This window comes from Talpa europaea, assembly GCF_964194135.1.
Source record: "Talpa europaea genome assembly, chromosome: 15".
NCBI lineage: Eukaryota > Metazoa > Chordata > Mammalia > Eulipotyphla > Talpidae > Talpa > Talpa europaea.
In genome coordinates this window covers 81,689,200-81,702,043 of record NC_140083.1, presented here as the reverse complement: position 1 = coordinate 81,702,043, position 12,844 = coordinate 81,689,200, and the positions used below count along the sequence as shown (strand labels likewise).

The 12,844-nt window shown below is 66.8% G+C and overlaps 1 protein-coding gene across 1 annotated transcript; it reads right to left on the bottom strand.

Annotated features, from left to right (window-relative positions):
- Positions 1-1,386: 1,386 nt before the first annotated feature.
- Positions 1,387-7,891, bottom strand: GDF11 (growth differentiation factor 11; the record flags this gene model as incomplete). The annotated part of the gene is made up of 3 exons (XM_084254717.1): positions 1,387-1,767; positions 2,214-2,611; positions 7,480-7,891. 3 exons carry the CDS (start codon positions 7,889-7,891, stop codon positions 1,387-1,389), a joined length of 1,191 nt encoding a protein of 396 aa, XP_084110843.1.
- Between the last annotated feature and the right edge of the window lie 4,953 nt (positions 7,892-12,844).

Genomic DNA, 12,844 nt, shown 5'->3' with positions numbered 1-12,844 from the left:
TTTTCCCCATTGTATTGTCCCCTCCCTGTTGCCAGGTACTGCTAGATTCCAAAAATAAAAGATAAAAAATAATTATAGACACTCTGTTCCCTTGTTCTCCCCCCCCCCCTTCCACCCTGAGCTTTGGGGCTGGGGAACTAAATTGTCCCCCCTCCAGAATTCCTTCCCCCGCGGTCTGCCGGCTCTATTCCCTGGCCCAGTGCAGTGATTTGGATTCAGACGCCCTCTAACCTTCAGCCTCCTCCCCACTCTGTGTGCCCCCTCCTAGCCCTGCCCAGACCTCGTGACTCTGGGGCCTTGCTACTCTCCTTTTTATTGACCTGAAGGTAGAGGCCGGGAGCAGGGGCATTCCACAGGCTCTTTGGTCTCCCTCTTGGCTGGGGGGAATGTGGGCATAAGTGGGCCACTCCTCTGGCTACAGAATACTCTGAGGGTCGGCTCGAGGCTTGGTGTCGTGGCTCTCATGCAGACACTGGAGGGCGAGGGCGCGCCGCTCCATCTCCTCAGCTCCTAAGCCCGACCTCTTGACTGTCGTGGCTCCACTGGAATTCAGTTCAACCCGTTGGGCTCAGGAAGGTTAAACGGGGCGAGTATGGGTTGGAAATGTCCATGGTCGGCCCTCTTGCCCTCTACTCCCTTTCCGACCCCGGAGGCTTTACACAAGTGCTTACGTAGGTGGCTACTGCGGAAGAACAGGGTGTGGGAGAGAAGGGGCGAAGGGAGCGCAGTGGGCTGGGGCCCTTCGAGTGCGGTAAAGCCAAATACCCCGAAAATGAAAAGTCACAATAAATAAATAAATAAAATCCCCAAATCCTCACTTGCGCCCCTGCCCTCACTCCTGTCCCTGGCCGCGGCTGCAGGAAGAAAGGGAAGAAGCTAAGAAGGGATTTTCGATTTCCTCGCCTACTGAGAGTGGCAGTCGGGGGGTCTCCCCACACCCTACCACGCACGTCCCCTTGCCAGCTGAGGGAAGGTATGGGGCGTCCTCTCACTCCATTTCCATCTCCTCCTCGTCTCTCTGCCTCGTCTCGGCCTCGTCTGCCTCTCTAGCCCTTCGCCGTCTCGCGGTTGCTCTTCTTCCCCGACTCTGTCCCTCTGCTCTACCTGTCTCTGTCCCTCTGCCTTCTTGCCAGACCTTCTCACCTGCATACCTCAAAAACTTCCCACCTGACCATGCTCCCTCCTCCTTCCCCTTTCCCCCAGAGCCTTCACCCCTCAACCCCCACCTGCCTCCCTCTGTTGTATTGCACACTGCTTGGGCAGGGAATAAGGTGTGATGTTCATGGGGAGAGGCGGAGGGAGCTCTAGGGCCTTTTGGGGGGCTGGGGGTCAAGGCTGGGGGTCTAGGGGTAGGGTCTGTGGGGGAAGCATCCTCTGTCCCCCACCTTAGGAGCAGCCACAGCGATCCACCACCATGCCAGGGATCTTGCCGTAGATAATCTGCTGCTTGTCATTGAAGTAGAGCATGTTGATTGGGGACATCTTGGTGGGGGTACAGCAGGGCCCCGCAGAGCCTCTCGGGTTAGCCTGCTGCACCAAGTGGGTGTGCGGGTACTTCTGCATGAACATGTACTCGCACTGGCCGGAGCAGTAGTTGGCTTTGTAGCGTTTGGGCGCGATGATCCAGTCCCAGCCAAAAGCCTCGAAGTCCACTGTGAGCGGGTAGCGGCAGCAGCGGGACTCGCTGGAGTGCTCGTCACAGTCCAGGCCCAGGTTCCGCCGGGACCGCTTGGTGTTCTCCAGGACGCGCAGCTCCATGAAAGGATGCTGAGGGAAGGAGAAGCGCGGAAGATGAGAGGGCCCCGAACAGCTGTCCCCTGCTGTCCCCTCGGCGGGGCCATCGGACACGGCCCCCCGCCTTAGCCCACCCTACGCCTCCTTTTCTTACCAGCTAGCCAGTCCTTCCCGAATGCTCCCTCCACTGGCCACCTGACCCTCCTCCGCCCTTGGCCCTAGGCCTCAGCAACAGCCCACTTTTAGGTTCCCATGGCTCTTCACCCCAAATCCAGTTTCCAGCTGTTGCCTGGCTCGCCTCTCTGGAAAATAATAAATAGCCGCCACCCCCTCTTCTCCAAGTCCTCTAGAACCGGCTCCTGGCCCCAGAAATCAGGGCTGGTCCCTAACCCCCTCTACATTCCTGTTCTGCCTTTTCCAGCACCCCACCTCAGAGCCCGGCTGCCCAGGCCTGCCGCCCTCCCGGGCTCCCCGCTCACCAGCCCCTCCGCTCCCGGCCCCAGGGAGGTGACGGCCAGGTCTGTGCCGCTGGGGTCGAAGGCGTTGATCTCGATGCCCCAGTTGCTCTGTGGCTGGCGGAACCAGCTGTGTAGCACTTGCTTGAAGTCGATGCTCTGCCAGTGGCCGGAGCGCGAGTGCAGCTCGATCTTGAGTGACCGGATGCGGATGTGACGCCGGCCTCCGCCCCCTCCCCCTGCGGTCCCCTCCCCACTGAGGGGTTTCAGTCGCAAGATCTGCAGGTAGACTGTGGCCGGGCGGGGCACAGGCCGCAGGTACACCCACAGCTGGGCTTTCAGCACCTTTGTGAACATCACCTTGGGACTGAAGTGGAAGTGGCAGCAGAGGGGGCTGCCGTCTGTCTGCACCGCAGGGTCCGCTGGGGAGAGAGAAGGGGACACGGATCAGCCCAGGGTGTGCGGAGGGGGGCAGCCCTGCGTGGCACTGGCAGTTTGCAGTCCTCAGCCCGAGTTTTCTAATTCTTTATTTTTTTTTTTATTTATTTTATTTTTTTTTAAATAGAGGCATGTTATTTGTTTGTTTTGTTTATACAAGCACTGGGTACAGTCAGAAGCGCGGGAGGGTGAGAGAATTCACCAGAGCCAGAGCGGGGAGCAGAGCAGGCAGAAGGACCGAAGGACACTGCTGAGGGGAGCAGCGGGCGGCAGGAGAGGTCTGCGCGCCATGTGGGATCCTCACCCAGTGGCCGGGGATCGAACCGGTGCTGCAGAGGCTGCGGGCACCTTCGCAACCCAGCGCTCAACCGCCACGCCACCGGGGAGGCCCTAATTCTTTATTTTTATTTTAAACATTTTTTACATCATTTTTCATTTTGGCACAATGCGTGCATTTTCACCCTGGCGATAGTCCCCGTACAGCTCGCACCCCCTTGATTTCATTCTTTACCCGCCCACGCCTGTCTTGGAGACCAGCCTGTCACTGGGCCCCAGAACAGCGCCTCGGCGCTCCCCCGGCCTGACCAGTGCGCACCCCGTCCGCACGTCCTTGTGCTTGGACTCCCGCCTCCCGGGCGTGGCGAGGGAAGTCTGCCTGCGGCCTTCCTTTCCTCCGACTTTCCCCAGCAGGCGGGCTCCAGCTCTTTCTGAATTTTTGAGGCTCCATCATCGAGGTCAAACATCAGACCACACCTGCTGTCCTCAGGTCACCTCGCCCCATGTCTGCCCTGTTTTGTCTGGTGGTCAGGTGGAGCCTGGGACAACGCCCCCCACTCCCCAGAACGCACACACACCCCAGACTGCTTCAGAGCGTGTTAGCCGAGGGGCCCGAGAGGAGCCACGAAGTAACCAGAACCGCGATCGAGGCTTCCTGCCTCATCCCCACGACGAAGAACACACGCAGCAGAAGGGAACTGTCCAGACACTTCCGTGCATCTGACTCCCCAGTCCCTTGACCCTGAGAACAAGTTTTCTCAGCTGCTTCCTCCTCCTGGTTTTTATGCCTGGGCGGTCAAGGGAGGGACACGCTACCTCCACGCTGTTTCCTCACTTGCCCAAAGCAGTGAGCGGAAAGACACCTGAGCAGCTCAGCTCTGATCAGGCTCCTGCTCCCCTCCGAGCGCCCTTTGGTCTCTCCGTCCAGGGCCAGCAAATCCTCACAAAAGTTTAACATCCCCAAGTTGTATCTTGGCACTTTGCCTTTGTTCTGGACCATAAATTGACCCTTCTTGGGGCTAAAGGATGATTAGCCTTAGCCTCCATTTCAGCTGCTCTCCGTTGCCCTTTCTGACCTGTGCAATCAGTGGGCAATGCCCTGAACCATGTTTCCGCTGGACAGGAATATCCATTCTCACTCTGGATAGAGGAGGAGTCGGGAGTGAAGCTTCCAGAGCCATGGAAGTGTGACCAGAAGCCCAGACCCCGCTGGGCTGACACTCCAGGTGTGGAGTTCTGCACAATCACCATGGCGGCCTTAGCACCAGCTGTCTCCCATGAGCAATCCCTCACCTTCCCCGGGGGGACCGGGGGACCCTCATGTTAACACGGGGAGGAAAGGCCTATGACCTTCGTATATTTGGGACAAGCGGCATGAAGTTCCTCTGCAGTTTCCTTTCTCTTGGCTCTTGGTACTGGAGTCCCAGGTACTGGAGTCCCGCCAGTTACCCTCCTGCTGGAGCAGCAGTGACAGTGCCCCGGGGTAGGATTCAGCAGTGGAGATTCAGAGATTAGATTAGCCAGGGGGGCAGGGGAGCGCTGGTGAGAGGAGTGACGCCACAGCCGCCATCCTAACAGCTTACCACGCCTCTGCCTCCTCTTGGACGTGGGGCTTGCTCTAGCTTCCTGCCAGTCTTAGGCGTAATTGGGTCCTAATCTCCCTGAGGGTGGACACTTGTGTCTATTTTGCTCACCATTGTAGTCTAAGTGCCTCCATGGCACCGGCTTCTACGTCCCTGAACTCGCAGTCCTAAATTACACGGGCCAACCTCTGAAAGTTGGTCCTGGCATCTAAGCATTGTTCCTTGATGACGATTCAAGTGGGTTTAGTCACTTCCTGACCCCTCATTAACCGGTTTCCGACCTTACTCGCTAAGGGTGTCATCACGTCAGGGGTGCAGCTAGTAATCCTTGCTTCCTGGGGGTGCGGATCCGTGAAGAAAGCGCTGAAAGCAGTTGCTTCTCAATCAGGGTTGGTTGGTTGCTGGTTTCTAGGCTCTAAACCACACTCCCCTGGTGGCCAAGTCACCCAGTGCTTAGAGTTGGGGAACCCAGGGCGCCATCCCTCCAAGTCCTGGTTCCTTCAGGCAGAGTCCCGACCCTGCCCGAGGGGGTCGCATGTGGAGACAGTGGAGCAAGAAAGGGGGGAGACCGCTGAGGATGAGGGAGGTGAGAGAAGACCCTGTCAGGAGGAAGGCAGGCTAGAAGAGAAAGAAATGGGGGCGAGATCACGGTAGGGGGAGAAGAAATGAGTTCGGGGGCTGGAGAAGGGGCACGCAAAGGGCTGGGGGAGGTCAGGGCGCTGAAGGGGGCAGCTGGCGGAGCCCCGTGGGACGGCGAGAGGGGAGAGAAGGTGCAGAAGGAGGAACAAAGGAGAGGCAGGTAGAGCGCAGAGGGAAAACAAGGGGCTGCAGAGTCCCCAACACGGCAGAGGCCCGCTCCCCGGGGAGGCCGGGCCACATCTGTGTTGGATCGATCGGGTTGGTGGCGGGCGGCAGGTCAGGGTTAGTGGGCGGCGCTGGTCTGCGGAGAGGTCATTGCACCGTTTTCAGCGGAGGCCCAACCCCCTCCCTGCTCGCACCTCCCCCTCCCGCCCCCTCCCCAAACACGCTCCCCTCGGGCTCGCCGTGGGGCCGCGGCCGGGGCCTCTCGGGGCGGGCGGAGCGGGAGGCCGGGGGCTGGGCCCGGCTCCCAGCAGGGCCGGGGGCCGAGCTCGGGACGGAGGCCGGGGTGGGGGAGCCGCGGGTGGGGGGGCGGGGGCGGGCGCGCGGCCGGCGGGTGGGGGCGGGGGTCCGGCCGCGGGCGGGGGCGGGGCGGGGCGGGGGGAGGGGCGCGGAGGCATCTCCGCTGACGCGCGCCTCCCCCGATTAGCCGAGCACAAGTCTCTTATTAAAGCGGGTCCCTGGGGATTAGACTATAAAAGTCTCTTTTTCCTCTTCCCCTCTCCCCTCCCCGCGCTCCCCGCCGCCCCCTCCCGCTCTCGGGAGCTCGGCTCGGCTCTTAAAGGGGACGCACCGCACCTGGCCCGGGCCCCGGCTCCTCGGCTCCCAGTCGTGGGGGGCGAGGGACCGAAGTTGGGGTGGAACCCCCCCCCGCTGACGTCCGCCCCTGCCGCCCCGCCAGCCCGCCCCACGCTTCCACTCCTCGCGCGCGGGGTCCCGTCCGCCCTGCACCCCTCTCGGGGCGCCCTCGGGGCGCGGGTCCTGGGGCGCAGGGGCGCGGGATGGCGAGGGCGCGGGGAGCCGCAGCGCCAGCTCCCGCTCGGGAGTCCTCTCGCACCGCCCGCGGGCCCGGCCGCCGGTCCCCTCCGGGTCGCCTCCGTCCGGCAGCTCTCAGCATTCCTGCGCAGCCGGTCCCGCGCGCGCGCCCGCCCGCCCCGCCCGCCCCGCCCCGCCCCGCCGCGGCCGGCCTCGGTCCACCCTCCGCGGGCGCCGGGGGCCGGCCCGAGCCCGGCCTCGCACGCCCCCTCCAAGTCGGGGCCTCGCCCCCGGGCTCCCCTTCCGCAGCCCCGACCCCCCGGGCTGCGCTGGGGCCGCGCAGTCGCCGGCGCTGCACGAGGCGCTCACCCTCCCGGGCGCACCTGGGCGCCCGGCCTCTCCGGGGGGCAGGTCCCGGGACGCCCCTCCGTCCCCGGCTTTTTATGACCCGTTTGCCCATAAACCAGCCTCCCCCTCTTCTGCTCAGAGCCATAAAACCTCACAGTGCGCGCAGGGAGTGTGTGGGGGGTACTTGCCAAGCCCCAGGGAATGGGAACGGGTCTGGGCTCCAACTTGGACAAGTTGGGGGAGAGGGCGGACCTCGTGGGGGAGGGGAGAGGGGGTCATCAGACCCTCGGGAGGACTGGGCGCGGGGAGAGTTTTGGGGGGCGGGGTACTGGCCTGGATTTTCCGGGCCATAAAATTTCAAAGCCGCTCCAGTCCATGAACATGTTCATCTTCCGCTCGGCCGGGGGCCGGGGTGCCCGGGCTCCCCTCCCGCCCCGTCGGTTTCTTTCTTTTTCTCCCAGGTCCTCCCGTCCCTCCGGCCCGGGGCGGCGCGCGGAGTGGACGCGCCGACGGATGCCCTTAGCCCGGCGCGCGGGGCCGGCTCCTCTGACCTCGGGCTGCGCCCCGAAGACAGCTTTTGGGGCCCCGGGTGTCACCGGGGCCGGGGGTCGACAAGCTGCCAGCTGGGCTGCCCGGCCGGGTCCCCGGCCCCGGGGCTGGCTCCCGGGAGGGGAGGGGCCCCTGGGCGGCCCGGCGGGCGCGCTCGCGCGGGGGGACCGGCTGGGGCGCGGGGGGACCGGCTGGGGCGCGGGGGCCGGGCCCGCGGGCGGCGGGGACGCCCGGGGTCCGGAGCCCCCGGCCCGTCGTGCGCTCGCCCCCGCGGCCCTTCGGGGCTGACCGCCGCCCCCTCTGCGCGCCCCGCGCCCCCGAGCGCCCCCTCTGCGCGCCCCGCGCCCCCGAGCGCCCCCTCCGCGCGGCCCGAGCGCCGGGCGCGCCCAGCGACGTCTCCGCTCGCCCCGCCGGCCCGCGAGCCCCAACTCCGCGCGCCCGCAAAGTTCCCGGGCGGCCCCGCGCGCCCGGCCCGCACTCACTCTCCTGGGCCATGCTGATGACCGTCTCGGTGGTGGCGTGGTACTCGTCCTCCTCCAGGAAGTCCTCGGGCTGCAGCGCGTCGCCCTGGAAGTCGTGCAGGTCCAGGATCTGCTGCAGCGGCGGCGCCTTGGGCAGCAGCTGCTTCACCACCTCGCGGCTGATGTTGGGCGCCTCCTTGAGCCGCAGTTTGCTCAGGATCTGCGCCTTGATGCTCTCCAGGCGCAGCTCGCGGCTGTGCTGCCGCCACACGCACACGGGGCAGCCGGCGGGCTCGGGCGCCGCGGACGGGGCCGGCCGGCGCGCGCGCTCCCCCCCGGCGCCCGCCGCGGGGCCCTCGGCCGCCCCCCCCCGGGGCCGCAGCTCCAGGGCGAGGAGCAGGAAGCCCAGCAGCCGCGGGGCCGCGAGCACCATGCTGGAGGGGAGGGGAGGAGACTGGGGCGGGACGCCGGGGTCCCGGGGGAGGGGCGGGGAGGGCGCGAGGGGGCGGCCCGCCCGGGGGGGCCGCGGGGGCCGGGGCGGCGGCGCGCGGGCGGGGCGGGCGGCGGCCGGGGCGGGCGGCTGGGGGGGCCCGAGCCCGGGCCGGGCCCTTTATAGCCCCGGCCCCCGTGTCGTCAGCGGCCGCGATTGGCTGCGGAGCCAACAAAAGAGGCAGCGCTGTCATCCGAGGCGAGAGCGGCCGCCGCAGCGCCGCGGCGGGAGAGGGCGGGCGCCGGCGAGGTGGGGAGACGGGCGCGCGCTCGGCGAGGCGGGAAGCGCCGCGAAAGTCAAAGTCGGGGGGCCGGTCGGGGGCGCGGCGGCCGGGAGGCGAGGCCGCGAGGGGGGCCCCGGGGGAGGCCCGGGGGCGCCGCCGCGCGGACGGAGCCGCCCCGAGACGGCTGGGCCGGGGGCGGGGGCGGGGGGCGCGGGGGCAGCGCCCGGCGGGCGGGGTGCCAGGCGGAGGGACCGAGAGGCCGAGGCCTGGGCGCCGGGACGGGGGCGCCCGGAGGGGTGGGGGCCGCGGGACTGGAGGTGCCGGGGCCCAGCTCCGCGAGGGCCTGGGGAGGCCAGGCCCGGGCAGACGCCCCCGGGGTGGGGGCAGAGTCAGCCCGACCCGAGCCGGCCCGGCGGGCGCGCGGGACGCCCGAGGGGGCGGAGGGAGAGAATCTGAGCCGGAGGCTCCGGGAGGGCGCCGGGGGGCCCGGGCGAGGGGCCGGGGGCGCGGACAATGGGGCGGCGAGGACGCGGACGGGCCCCGGGGCCCCCGGGGTGGGTGGCGGGGACTGGGCGCCCCGCGGGCACGGGCGGACCGGGAGCCGGGGAGAAAGTGAACTTGAAATTGAAGCTCGAGGGGGTGGGGAGGCGGGAGAGGCAGGCACTGCCCGGGACCCGGGGGAGGGGCGGGGAGAGACCCCCGCGCCGGGCGGGGAGTCGGCCTCGGGGCTCCGGGCTGCGCGCTCGCCTCTGCGGGGTCCTAGAAATCCGAGGAGGGGCTTGGGCTGCGGGGGGAGCTGCGGGCTGTGGCGAGGCGGCCTGGAGACCCGGGCCGGGCTGGTCTGCAGGTGCGGCCTGGGTGGGCGCAGCCGGGGCCGGGCAGGCGGCGCCGCGGGGCTAAAACGCTCTCGAGGGGCTCAACTCCCGGCGCCGGACACGGCTTCCCAGACCTCACTCCCCCGGGTCTCTTCCTTGGGTCCAAAGCCCCGGAGGCCAAAACACAATAGTCGCGGTAACTGCAGCTGTTTGAGGGGGTCCGACCTGGTTCCCGGCACTGACAACTTTAGTTGAATAAATGGGTGGACGATGCTGGGCCCCAGGGACACAGCTGAGCGCGTCAGTTTCCTCTCCGGAATCAAGCCCGGCGGGCCCGCGTGCGGGAGCTGCGCCCTGGGCTCCAGCGAGAGGGGCTGGGAAGCTGGAGTGGAATTGAGGGAAGAAACCGGGGCTCCAGGTGTGAGGGAGGGATTAGGGGCGCCAGGCTGGGGAACTTTGAAGAGAATCCATTTCCATGGGGAACAGCAACGCAGACAGCGGCAGAATGGGGGAAAAAAACCCACCCAACACATAGACAGCTGGTTCCCGCGCTTGCTTTGGGCTAAATCATGGCCATTTCAACATGCCATCAGCCGTCTTCATCTGCAAAATGAGAACCACCTTGTCTCCCCTCAACGAGTGTGCAGGATTACACGGCAGCCACTCAGTAGTGGCCTCCATGGGCTCCTTCTGCCTCAGGATTTTTTTTTCCTTTTTTTTTTTTTTTAAGGTTTTTTATTTGTGCATACAAGAGCTGGGGTACAGGCCGGAGATGGGGGTGTGTGTGACAGGATTCACCAGAGACAGAGCGGGGAGCAGAACAGGCAGACTGACTGAAACACACTGCTGAGGGGAGCAGCGGGGAGACAGGAGAGGTCTGCCGCGCCATGTGGGTTGCTCCCTGGCTGCGGGGGGGGGGGGGATTGAATTTATGCTGCAGAGGCTGCAGATTGCTTCACAGTACGGTGCTTAACCCCTTGCACCACCAGGGAGGCCCCTAATATGCATCTTAGACCAGGTACCACCATGAGGCAGGATGGGGGGGTCCTGTGCTTACTCACCCTCGGTGTTCACCATATGCCTCACCTCCTGCTATGTAGCCACATCCTCTGACGATGTCCAACCCCGGGCCCCCAACCTTGCGGAGACTGAAGGTGTATACAAGGCCCTGATGACTTCCTGCAGATGGGCTCAGCCTCCATGCGAATCCGCCGAGCCTCCGTACCAAATACGAGCGCATTAAACCTGCTTGTTAGCCCTGATGTCCATGTTTCCTTTGTGCCGTGTAACCACGGGTCTCAGTGATTAGTCATTACTATTATTCCAGGTGAGCCCCTCCTCTGGAGACCGGGGCGAGCAGGAACCTTTTTCACCTTAGCTGGTTTTTTTTTTTTTTAAAGGTTTATTTATTTATGCATGCAAGCACTGGGGTGCAGGCCAGAGGTGCGGGGGGTGAGAGGACCCATCAGAGACAGAGTGGGGGGCAGAACAGGCAGACTGACTGAGATCCACTGCTGAGGGGGGCAGCGGGGAGCCAGGAGAGGTCTGCGGCGCCCTGTGGGTAGCTCCCCGGTGGGGGATCGAACTCGTGCTGCAGAGGCTGCCGACAGCTTCACAGGTCAAGTCTTAACCCCTTGCGCCACCGGGAGGCCCCCCTTGGCTGTTCTGAATAGAGAACGGATGGACTCTGCTAACTGGGCCTGGCGAGCCCGGCGGCGCGGAGAAAGCGGCCTGGCCGCGCGCGGCGGGGCTGCGCGGCGGGAAGGGGGAGGCGCCGGGAACAACCTGTGCGAGCGAAGGCTCCGCCTCGGGCCTGCCGCGGGCCCGGCCGCCGCGCGCGCGAGAGGACAGGCCGCCCCCTGGCGTCGGGTCCGCGGCCTCCGCCGGAGCGGCCGAAGCCTTTTTGTTTCGCGCTTCGCCTGTGTCCCCTCAGGCCTCCGGCCCGGGGCGCTGCGCGGCTCCCCGGGGAGCCAGAGCTGGGCCGGGCGGTTTCCGTCCGGAGCGCCGGGCTCCCCCGCTCGAGGCCCGGCCACGCGGGCGCCCGCGGCCGGACGGGCGCGCAGGAGGGACCCGGCGCTCCAGCTCCCGGCCCGGCCGGCCCGGCCTCGGCCCCGCCCGCTCCCCGTTTCCCCGGCAACCGGCCTCCCGCGGGGCCCCGCGCGGGGTTTCCAGGCAACCCCAGGCCCGCCTCCCCCCAGGTCCTGCCTGCGCGGTAGTGAGGGTCCGGCCCCGAGGGGCGCTGCGGGCCGGGGCGCGGGCGGGGGGCCGGCGGCGGCGCCGGGCGGGCGCGGGGTGTCCAGACCCGCCGGGCCCGGGGGCTCGCGCGGCCTCCGGCACAGGGTCCGCCGCGAGCTCAGGAAAAGGAACTGCGGACCCCGGAGGCCGCGGCCAAGGTTGGGGGCCGGGGACCCCGGGCCGCGGGGGCGCGCGGGCCCCAGCGGGGGGGCGGCCCAGCCGCGCGCCCCCCCGCGCGGGTCCGCGGGCTCCCGGCCGGGGTCCTCGCCCGTGCCCCCGAAAGGCCGTTTTAGGGCCCGTGGACGCCTTCCCTGGCGCCGCGGGCCGTTCCCCGGGGGGGCCGCGCCCCCAGAGCAGCCGAGGGGCGGGGGCGTCCCTCCCGGCAGGCCCGGCTCGCGGGGGGCTGCTCCGCGCCGCGGGGCTTCTGCGGGCCGCGCCACCTGCTGGCCTCTCCCGCGAGCCCCGGAGCCCCCAGCGAGGATCTTCTCCCCAGAGCCGCACCCCCGGCCCGCCCGGGCCCCGGAGGAGCTGGAGCTCGGGAGGGGGAGCAAAGCGGGAGCGCTGGGCTGGGTGGGAGGCGACCGGGGCGCCCAGAGGCGCTGGAGCGACACCCCCTTGCTGCTGGCGGCGCGGCGGCCCCGCCGGCGCTGGTCCCCGTTGGCCTCCCCCGCCCGGGGCTGCCGGGGCCGCCGCTCCCCGCGGTGAGAAGGGAGGGTCCGGCCACGCCGGCCTCCCTGGGAATGCCGACCACGGGTGAGGCGCCGACCCAGAGGGGACAAAGCGTGACCGACCGGGGCTGCCCCGCGAGAGGAGCTGGTGGGGAGCAGGGGAGAGCTGGAGGCCGGAAGGTTCCGAGGGAGTCCAGGGTCCAGGAGCCAGCACAGGCCGGTGCAGGTCAAGGTTGGGGTGGTGGGGGGTGTCATCACCGTGAAGGCGGGGCCATGTCTCACCCAACAGTCCCAGGGGCCGGCATGGACAGGCTTCCCTACGTGGGTGGGTGGGGGATGCTTCCTTGGCCTCATCTAGACCTCTCAGTCCGAGCGAACTAAACCCTGGGCCACCCTAGCATTGCCTCTGTCTTTTTTTATTTATGCGTACAAGAACTGGGGTACAGGCCAGAGGTGCGGGGGATGAGAGGATTCACCAGAGACAGAGTGGGGAGCAGAACAGGCAGATCCACTGAAACACACTGCTGAGGGGAGCAGCGGGCGAGACAGGAGAGGTCTGCTGCACCATGTGGGTAGCTCCCTGGCTGGGGATCAAACTCGTGGAGGCAGTGGCCGTGGAGGCAGTGGCTGCGGGTAGCTTCATAGGTTGCATCTTAACTCCTTGCACCACCAGGAAGGCCCTAGATACCACTTTTAATCTAAAATCTGACTACTCTTCTCCCGAGTTACACATTTCCAAGTCCTGGTGGGATGTCTCCACCAGAATGTCACTTGTGTGCCTCCTGCCTCCCAGACAGTACCTGGCACCTCAACTGCCCAGGTCTGAAAGTTCTGAGACATCCCGGACTCCTCCCATGTCCTCTCACCTTTCACAGGTAAAGATCCCTGGGTCCTTTGTCCTTGGGAATGTCACTGAGACTGCCTTCCTGTAGGGTAAGGAAAATGTCAGGCTTTT